Source organism: Dioscorea cayenensis, chromosome 4, assembly GCF_009730915.1.
Source record: "Dioscorea cayenensis subsp. rotundata cultivar TDr96_F1 chromosome 4, TDr96_F1_v2_PseudoChromosome.rev07_lg8_w22 25.fasta, whole genome shotgun sequence".
NCBI classification, from domain to species: domain Eukaryota; kingdom Viridiplantae; phylum Streptophyta; class Magnoliopsida; order Dioscoreales; family Dioscoreaceae; genus Dioscorea; species Dioscorea cayenensis.
This window is the reverse complement of record NC_052474.1, coordinates 6,077,183-6,087,863: the sequence shown is the minus strand read 5'-3', so window position 1 is coordinate 6,087,863 and position 10,681 is coordinate 6,077,183. Positions and strand designations below refer to the sequence as shown.

Here is a 10,681-nt window from a genome sequence, read left to right as displayed (position 1 = left end):
TATAGGGATATAACAAGGGGATTTTGCCTATAAACCCCTGAAAAAGTGGACAAAATATGGGGATGTATAGATGTAAACAATGAAGGTTTTGTGATATTTTTAAATAATTTATGGATGTATATATATAGAAAATATATTTTCTGATACAATTATTGGAAATTTGGAAGTATATATATAGAGAATATATTTTCTGATACGCCCTTGAAAAATGAATCTAAAGACTCCGTCTCAATAACAGTTAAATTATCCAACTACCGATTGTTATTTAATTTCTAACCTCAAAAGTGTGGAGTCAATGATGCTAACCCGGAAGTGGGTTAGCTTTACAATAAAATAATAATTAAATTAAATATGGAGATATCCCTAAATTACATGTCCTCATATATATATATATATATATATATATAAAACTTACTACTTCATCGGATGATATATATAAGTAAAGATGCATGCATATTCCTCAAATAATAAATGATAATCCTTCGACAATTTCAGAGTCTGTTTGATACGTAAAATTTTGAGGGATAACATATGACTACGCTATTGATTATCGATAAATGACGAAAGCACAAACTACCCAATCCAGATGCAAAGACAACTTTAATTTTTTTTGTACTAGCTAAAAATCACGGTTTAAAAAAATTTCTTGTATAGGGATAACTTATTACAAAAATTGTCCCTATTTAAAAATTAAAAAAATTACATACTCATTAAGAGTGATAACATGATTTATTTTTGTTTTTATTTATTTATTTATCTTTTTATTTATTTTTTTAAAGTTTAGTTGTTTATTTATCTATTTATTTATGGTGTAAATATCAAAATGGTCCCTCTATTTTTTCGCTTTTTCGCCTTTTTGAGCTTCTTCTAATATAAAAATCGCCATTTTTGGTCCCTCAGATTTGCATATTTCGTCTCTAGTTGTAAAGTCAGTCCTTTTTGGTCCCTCATATTTACTATTTTTTTATCCTTTTTGGTCCATCTAATTCATCAACTTGAAGGACCAAAAGGACAGACCCGTCAATTAGAGGGACCAAAAAAACAAAAATGTGAAAATACGAGGACCAAAAAGGCGGATTTTATATTAGAGGGACTAAAAGGGTGGAAAACGCAAAATAGAGGGACCATTTTGATATTTTGACCTTTATTTATCTATTTAAAATTTTATTTATTTACTTATTTATATATCTATTTATTTATATTTTAGGATTTACATATTAATGAAAGTTTGTTTGTTGTGGATTAAATGTTTTTAAAATTATGTTAATTTTTTTAACTTATTGTTGTTGTTGGGCGTCGTAAAATTTGATAAGATTTTCATAAAATATTATTGTATGTTTTTATTATAAAATAAATATAGAATAAAATAAATATAGAATAATAAAAAAATATTATCGTAATTTACTATTTTGTGTTCATACTTTTCAATGAAAATCAAACATAAAACAGCATAAACACTCTGTCTGTACATTAACTATTTATATTGTACTGTACTGCTTGTGCTGTTCTCTTAAACGAATCAAATGAGCCCCAAAATTATGGGCTTGACTGTAATTATGGGAAGTAGCTTCAGGAAAATACCCTTTTTTTTTTTATAAATTCAGGAAAATACATGTTAAAAATAATAATAATAACCCAAGACAAGAAAGAAAGAAATTTGTCAAAATAAATAAAAGGCAAAAAAGAAAAAAAATCATAGAAGGAAAAGATAAAAAGGGAAAAAAAGCAATTAGTTTTCTATAGCTGCCGATCCAATCACTATCTTTAATCCAGTCAAACATATGAAAACAAGTTCCCTGTTCTTTTTCAATTATTCCTCTTTCAAAACACACCCTGCAAAAAACTTCACCCCAAATTTGATTCTGCAAAGTAGCCTACTTCCAACAGCATATTGATGTAAGAAACAGAGTGTCCAAGCTTGCACAACAACTACATAGCTGATAGAAGGAAAAAGAATCAACAAGCTCTCATCAAACTTCAGGCTCCTCTGTTCTCAGGTTTATAAATCCGAAACATGGTGATAAAAGGCCTGAAACTGTGGATTCAATTCAAACACCAAACATTAAGTCCATGACTTTGGAGACAACTGATTTTGCGGGTGAAGCAATTGCTCCGTTCGACTTAGGCTTACTGTCAGCAGTGGCAGTCATGCTCGATTTCAGATAAGATGGGCGAGAAGTTCCGCCTATAGGAAAGACATCAGAGCTACGACCATTTGCGGACAGTGGGTGCAAGGAAGCAGTGAAACCCCCAAGGCCACTGCTGTTTATCTTGGCATCCAGATATTGGCGTTGCATGTGATCCACTGGCTTCACCCCTACTATAAGAACGCCGTTTATCTGCATTCCATTCTTTTGAAGAGCCTTCTGAGCATCATATCGATTCTGCCATAACATAGAGAAAGAAAATGCATAAAGACTTGTTGTAGAATATGCATCAGTAGTAGATTCTCATTATTCCATTTTTCATAAAGAGTCTCAAGCAAGTTAAAGATTCCAAATATATGATATTAACTCCAATAGTGAGATAACGAGATTTCTAACATAACGCTTGCATAATTAAGCATATCTAACAAAAGTGACTACTTATATTTGGTGCATCAACCAAAAAAAAGATTTGGTTCTCAAAGTCAACAACCTAGAATAGCAATTCTGAAAACAACAGCTTGAAAGTTTGGCACTTAAAATCATGCAAGAGACAGTGGGAAAATTTAATACATGTTTTTTTAATTAAAGATATAGGGCCTACCTTAAAGCATAAAGGCAAAGGATAAAGAATACCTGATACAAAATATGCATCCAGTTAGCATCCCTTGGTCCAAGGACATGCTTTAAGATTAGACCACATTTCTCGAACTCACGGAGTACCAAGTTGATGTCACCAGGAAAAAATCTGTGATAAATGGGCGAGAGGGAAGATTAAGTTTTAGTCGTCAAACGGCAACCAGCTAGTCAACAAGTTATAATGACTCAATGGTGATAACTGATCAGGAAAGAAATAATATTACGAATGGGAAATAACTAGAAAAATCTTTCAGTTACTTAAGGCATACCTGAGATCTAATTTAATAACATCAAGTGAAAAGTACGCCTATCGAATATGAAATTCAAGTGCTGTCTAGAGGCCAAATCCTCAGGAAAAATGCCACTAACTTTTATCCATGAACATATCTCCATCAGATTAAGCACAGCTAGAAGCACAGAGAGAATTAACATGACCATATGCACCAATTAATCACAAAAACATATTAAAGGAGGTTTCTTTTATTTTATACTGGGATATATCCGAGGGGTTTGGTGTAGAAAATATCACATAAACAAATAGAAACATCTAATCCACGAGAAATGCAAGCAAAGAAAATAAATTAGAACCATACCTATAGCACATTGAAACCACACAATCCATTGATTTATGAAACAATCCCGTTTACTCTAAAAACTTTTTCTAGTTGTTATTGCAGAATGGATCAATTCAATTAGATAACTTAATTCATGCAATTAAACATTGGCTAATCTAAACACAACACACCTTAGCTATGCAAGGAAATACTAAATAAAACAATATATTTCCAAACAATCACACCAAGAACCATTTCAATCAATTGTATAGACAACAAGAATACCTAGAGTATGAATAAAACTTTGATCTAATTTCTCACATTTCTTAGTGTATAAATGGAGCAAACATAGCTACTACTATAAAATGAATTCACAAAGTGAGCATATGAATTAGACAAACAGAAAGCTCAAACAGGAAAGAAAACATCGATACCCGTAAACAGTGACCCATTCCTCTTCATCAAGCCCACCCGTCGGCAAGCTACTCTTCGGCGCCTCCGGCCTCACCACCTCCCTCGGCGGCGGCAACATCACAAGCGCCCCGGACTGCACCACCCCATTTACCGGTGAACCGCGTCCCTTCCCCTTCTCCTCATTCCCCTTTGCTGGCGACAACCAGCTAGGAACCCCACCTGGACTCTGCTGCGCCGTCCCGCCCATCCCATCCTCAACCCAGACCTTGGGAGGCGGCGGTGGGGTACGGGGCGAAGGCGACGGAGGGCCGGCGGCAAGCCCAGGTTCGGGAGAGAAGTCAGCGCGGTCATCAAGCGTGAAGACGGGGGGCGGCGGGATGTCGGAGATAGCCGCGAGATTCTCTCGACGAAGGGCGGAAACTGCGGCGGCTTGCCCAGGAGTGGCGAAGCGGGAAGCCGTCCGGTGAGCCGGGAACGGCGACGCGAGGTCACGGAAGAAGGGCGATTGCCTGGAGCTGCCGCTCATGGCCTCGATCACGTTGCTTTGGGAATTCCAGAGATGGATTCAAAAGGGGGTTTTGTTTTTTGGATTTCCCACCAAATCGAAACCCTAACTCTAGCCTTTTAATCACTCCCAATCAATGGCTTTGTTTTTGCGAAAACACCCCTGAAATGTTTTCACATTTACAGATCTTTTTGTATTTACACAAAATCACATAGTTATTTTGCTGAAAAATATCATTTTTTGCCAAACGCCCAACTATTAATACTAAATTCATTATGTAGAAAAAAAACTAAAATAAAACCCTTGAATCCATATATAAAATAAGGACATAAATAATACATATCGAGCTTGTGGTCACATTCTAAATCTATGCACATTTTAAATCTATGCACATTTTAACTTTTCTCAGACAAAAACACTTCTGTTTATCACTATATATATCATTCTCTCTGAAAATAGATGATTATAAAAAAAGTTTACAAAAATAATGCCAAATAACTTCTATAAGACTTATATTACATTTAATAATTTTAAAAAAAATAATTAGAAAATTTTAGATTTACATCCATCGAATTATCTCTAATTTTTGGTCCATCTAAATTGATGGATGTAGTGTACAATAATACAAGTAATTTTTAGTGTTGAAACAGACAATTAGGTGAATTTTGAGCATACACACCCAAAAAAAACCTATAGATATCCCAAATTTTTAAAATTGATAAGGTTTAATCAGCAAAATCACTCACCAATTTCAGAAAACCCCCTCCAATTAATTTGAATTAGTTGCCGCGCTAAACCCTGGAGTCTTAACGACTCTCCTCTCCCACATCAACCTCCGCACTCTCTCCACCTCCGCCCACATCCCACATGCAGCATAGATGTTCGACAAAACGACATACACTCCATCGTTCCATGGCTCCAACTCCAGCAACTTCCCGGCCACCCACTCCCCAATCTCCACCTTCCCATACCTCTCACACGCCCCCAACATCGTCCCCCATATCACCGCATTCCCCCTCATCGGCATTCCTTCCACCATCTTCTTCGCCTCTTCCACCCTCCCCACTCTCCCCAACACATCCACCATGCACCCATAATGCGCCACCATTGGCTCAATTCCATACCTCCCCCTCATTGCATCAAAGTAACCCACAGCCTCATCGGCCAAGCCTGCGTGTGCGCACGCTGTCAGCACGGCGACGAAACGTTACCTGGTTCGGCCGAACACCTTCTTGCACCATTCTATCAAAGTGGTCCAGTGCGTGTTTTGCTTCACCTTGTGTTGCCAATCCCATGATCATTGACGTCCAGGATGATACATCTCGGCCGGGCATTTTGTCAAACACCTTGAGCGCTAGGTCCGTTCGGCCGCACTTTGAGTACATGTCAACCAGTGAATTCAATCTCATTATGCTGAGTCTCTCCAAGCTTTGAGCTTGGAGCATGCATTTGTGTACTTGTTGTGCTAGGCTAAGGTCGCCGTAGGAGCCGCACGCCGAGGCGACACTCACCATTGTGACATCATCCGGGACTAGACCACTTCGCCGAAGCTGGACAAAGAAACGTATGGCTTCCTTTGAGTGCCCTCCTTGTGCGAGACCATTAATGATGGCATTCCAAGAACCGAGTTTTCTCTCAGAACTTTCATCGAACACTTTGAGGGCGTGATCAAACTCACCAGCTTTTGCATAGATGTTGATGAGACCGCTGTTACAGTACTCGTTGAGCTCGAGACCGTGCTTGATCGAGAGGGAATGGAGCTGCCGGCCGGTGACGAGCATGAAGGAATGGGATATGGCTTTGAAGATGATGGGGAGGGTGTAGGAGTCCGGGGAGGCGCCGGAGCGTGACATTTGGATGAAGAGGAGGAGGGCGGCACGGGGAGAGGCGAGGCGGAGGTAGGCGCGGATGAGGGCGTTCCAGTGGAAAGGCGAACGGAGGAAGTGGTTGCGGAGCATCTGGGAATGGAGTCGGATTAGCAAGGAAGGGTCGGCGCATGACTCAAGTTGGTTCGCGGCAGCACCGGCGCCATCTGAGTCGGATTCCGGCGATGGAGAACAGGAGAGATGGAGGTGGAGCCAGATGTTGGGGAGGAGCCGGAGTGAGTTGATAGATTTTGAGAGATTGCGAAAGAGGCCATTCGTCGAACACATGAGAGGCAAGAAGAAGTGTGAAGGTAGTGGTTTCAAGGCCGGGACATGTCACGCACTCAAGACTTCTCACCGACGTTGTGTGCGGCACTTGATCTTTTGACACCCGACTCGTGACTCCGAGGTTTTCCATTTTTTTTTTCCTTTGAAAAAATTTTATTTTCACAAATTTTTTGTATTATTATTGTCTTTGAAAACCTTGTGATTATATGTAGGGAAACGTTTTCTTTTTTAATTAAATGAAAAAAAAAACTCCAATTTCTTTTAAAAAAATTGTAATATTTTTTAATAAATTTGTGATTTTTTTTAGTTTATAAAATAATGAAATATTTATAATCTACACTGACTGATTTTGTAATAAATTAGTATTAAAAAAAAAACATTGCATAATCTAGTGGTTTTCTATTTTACTTATGTTTGAGAGTTCTTGAGTTCGAAATCTCTCAAGTACAATGTAACAAAATAAAATGTGTTTGTCGCTAATTTATTCAAAAAAAAAATTGGTATCTAAAACTATAGTATTATTGAAAAAATAAAAATAAATAAACTTGAAGCCTATGTTTGACACATTGGTTTAAGTTTGTTTTTGACAAAAATATGATGCTTAAATGTTTAACTCTCTCACCCATGTCATTGTGTTACTTCCAGTGGTGTAGTATTTATGAATTTTTTATTTAAAAAAATGAATAAAACACTTTCATTGAAGAAGAAGAAGAAGGGGAACATAACACTGGAGTACAAATAGCAAAATGCCATATGCATCCACCAATAGTTGAACAACAAGCATAAAAACACCAAAACAAAATAAAAGCAAATAAAAGGCAATTATTAGGATGACACGGTTATGGGGGCTCACTCAGAGGATGTGTTGTGCCCTTCTGTTTTCATACATCGCCTGTACTCGGTTTAGACATTGATTATTTAGAATCATTTCTTCACATATATAAGATCCCAAAAACTCCAAGTTTTTTTTTACCATCAAGATCAAGTTTACCAATTTCATCTTCTTTGCCTAAAGAACTGCAGACATCATAGAAGGAACATATGATTAATTTGTTTTTAAGGTCTGATAAGGCCATGCAGTCTTTGATGGTGCCTAGTGGTAAAAGTATAACCTTGAAGACTTAAGACCAGAGATTCATATATGTGCCACTCTCAACCTAATAGCCTATCCAGTAAAGTGTGGAAGCCTATTCATTAAGATGGAATGGTATAAGCACTAAAGCCCATAAAGACAACTTAGGATCCTAAAAAGATGCGCTTGAGACATTTGCAAATGAGATTCTAGGGATGGTTATTACGGTATTAGTTGAAGTGAACCTTGGATTTGCACCACAAGATCTTCCACCACCATTAGCCAAACAAAGTATTTTTGAACCTTTTGAGATTTTATATACCCCAACTTACTTGTTCAGGAGATTTGTAGTCTCTTCACCATCCTACTAGCTTATAACCGGTCTTATATATGTCAGCCATAAAAGATAAAAAAAGTTCATCCTGATGCGATCAATTGCTTTAACAACCCAATCGGGAGCTTGCAAATAGACACCAAGTAGATAGGCATCACGGACAACACCAAGTTACCTAGGGTGAACCTACCCGCAATAGAGTGGAGTCTAGATTTCTAAGAGGAGAGTTGCGATCTAACTATAGCAATTAGCTATTCCCAATCTTTAAGAGATTGCTTATCTGAGATAGAGACTTCCAAGCACATCATGGGAGAGAGTATAAGATGAACAACTTAAGATCTTTGCAAGGGCAACTGATGGTTTTGGTGGGGGTGTGATGTGCTAAGTTCACTCAAAAATTCACTCAAAGATCAAACACTCACACACAATAAAAAACAAGATAAAGGAGACAAACAAATTGGTAACCCAGCTCGGCACAACCTTGCCTACATCTGGGAGGCCAGACCCTGAGAAATAATCCACTAAAAGAGGTATAGGAACAAGGTGTACAACACTCACTCACTCTCTCAATACAAAGAATATCCTCTCAAGATTGCCCGACGGCCACACTCTCAACTCTCACCGAAGAGCCTCTCACTGTTTGGCTCATCCTAAATCTTCAAGCAGAATCTCTTAAATAGACACATCGACGCCCACAAAGTTACTTCTTTTAGAATTTTCCGCAGCTTCCTAACTTAGACACTTTCCAAAGTTAGATATTGCAACACCCAGTTGCAACATAGCCCACCTTACTGAACATGACTGAGTTCTAGCCAGATGCACCTGAATCTGTGACCTTCAATCTCCCGGTTCCTTCAGTCCGTCTCGTAGCAGTTGACTCGACCCGATCTCCTTCAGCCTACAGCTGCTTCCTTCCTCTAGTCACTTCAGAAGGTCTCCCTCTCCCGAGGGACGTGCCCACCAAGGCACATGTGACCATCTCACCAAAGATAGCCACCGAAGATCTCTCGATCTTCTTTTGAAACTTGGCCCAAGTTTGGTCTTCCAAATGATCTTCTTTTGGCACATGAAATATTGTTACTAAACTTGATCTCATCTTCATCCAAGTTTAGCCTTAAATATCTTCAAGCATAATCTCCAATCATCCATGCTTGGATCTCCAAATCTCTAATCATATCTCATGTAATCTTCAAACAATCTCCACACATGACTAGTCTCCATGAATAGTTCCGTCATAGATAGCTCTTAGATCTTTCTTCAATTAATGATGCTAAATATGGTCTTGATGATCTCCTTGGCTTGTCCTTACCTTATTTAGTTTGTGTCTTCAAATAGCTTCACACCAAACTAAATCTTTGTGTCTTCATACCAAGTTTAACTTGAGTCTTCTAATAGCTACATACAATCTTTATAATCTTGAATACTTGCCAATGATAGAATATTCCTCTCTTTAAATAGATCTTTCTAAAAGGAGCTCTATCAAAGATATGGATTGTCATCCCAGATCTTACCAAAGATAGACAATTATACCTAAAATAAAACTTACATTTCTTGAAAAGATCCTATAGTCTTAATGCACTTTCGAAAAATAGTTTATCTTCACGTGATTGTATTGAGAGGAATATCTACTAAGGCCCTGTTTGGATAAACCAAAAATCCTACATAATCCGTACATTATGGCGAAAAAAATTATTTTCATGGATTTATGGCATAATGGTCGTTTGGGTACCTAATTTACACCCCAAAAATATGGCATAATGTGGGGATTCTGCCAGAAAAAAATATTCCAGTGGAACTGGAATATTTTTTTCTTATGAAAGTCGTGACCCCTCTCATCCGCCCTCTCTCCTTCGCACGAACTACTTTCTTCTCAAAAATGAAGATCAAAACCGAGCCTCAATTTGCTGCGTTGCCGACTTTCACGCCAGAAGCTTGAAGCCGTTGCCGGAGTGGACCATTCGAAGCACCCTCCCACCTCCAACAGCCGTGTCGCCGGCCGATGAGCGGCAACGCCGACGCCTGAAGCCATGATAACAAGGTTTAGGGTTTGATCTGGGGCACCGACTCTTGGAGTCTATAAAAGGGCTGGTGTTGCAAGTTTCTTGTTCCACCTCTTTTCATCCTTCTCGCAGTGCGAAAACCGGGAGAGGTATCTTTCGAGCTTTCACTTTCAAATTTGTTTCTTTCTTCTCTGTTTAATGGTCATGCTTTCATTTCGAAGGATTTGATGTATAAAAGTTGGATCTCTGTGATAGGTTTTGTTGAATTTGCGGGTTCTAATGGTTGAATTTAAAACTAGACTTTGTGTTCAATGAGTATTCTTAATTATGTTGTTAGACCAAACCGGGTGTGTGATCTCTATTTGTGTCCATTTGTGTCCGGATTTCATTGGAAATTTAGTGAATCAATGCGAGCATTTCGTGCACTATTGTTGTCACAGATTCATCAAGGGATTGCATTGCTATTGAGAACTGGAAAAAAACATGTCAGTCTTGATAAATTAACTAGGTTTTCAATAGATTGATGATAGAAAAGCTTGGCTTGTAATTTTGATCGACGATTAGATTGTTGATTTCAGTTCGTTTGGTTCTTTTAGCAAGTTAAAGGGAATTCATGTAGGTTTCTTCATCAGAAAGATGAGGTTGCTATTACTGATCATTGGGCGGACAAAGAATATGCTTATTAGAACAGAAAATTAGGATGCCAGCATGCAGATTTAGGTATACACAATCTTCTTATAAGATGTGCTCTTGTTGGAGAATAACTTTATTTAATCGTAATACTTGTTTAATTTTCATCGGAACTTTATTTAGGTATTCACAGAAAATTAGGATGCCAGCATGCCAAAAAAATAATTGTGCTTAAT

General features: G+C 38.0%; 2 protein-coding genes across 2 annotated transcripts; both read right to left on the bottom strand.

The window, feature by feature from the left end:
- Positions 1 to 1,707: 1,707 nt before the first annotated feature.
- Positions 1,708 to 4,308, bottom strand: LOC120259071 (nuclear pore complex protein NUP35). Its single transcript, XM_039266606.1, has 3 exons — positions 3,772 to 4,308; positions 2,781 to 2,892; positions 1,708 to 2,384 (listed from the first exon to the last, which is right to left on the bottom strand). The coding sequence occupies exons 1-3, from the start codon at positions 4,275 to 4,277 to the stop codon at positions 2,049 to 2,051; spliced, it is 954 nt and encodes a 317-aa protein (XP_039122540.1). The 5' UTR covers positions 4,278 to 4,308; the 3' UTR covers positions 1,708 to 2,048.
- On the bottom strand, positions 4,286 to 6,531 carry LOC120259070 (pentatricopeptide repeat-containing protein At1g77170, mitochondrial-like). The gene is given in 3 exon segments (XM_039266605.1): positions 4,286 to 4,418; positions 5,003 to 5,460; positions 5,462 to 6,531. Coding segments are annotated over 2 exon segments (1,383 nt in total). The 5' UTR covers positions 6,410 to 6,531; the 3' UTR covers positions 4,286 to 4,418; positions 5,003 to 5,025.
- Between the last annotated feature and the right edge of the window lie 4,150 nt (positions 6,532 to 10,681).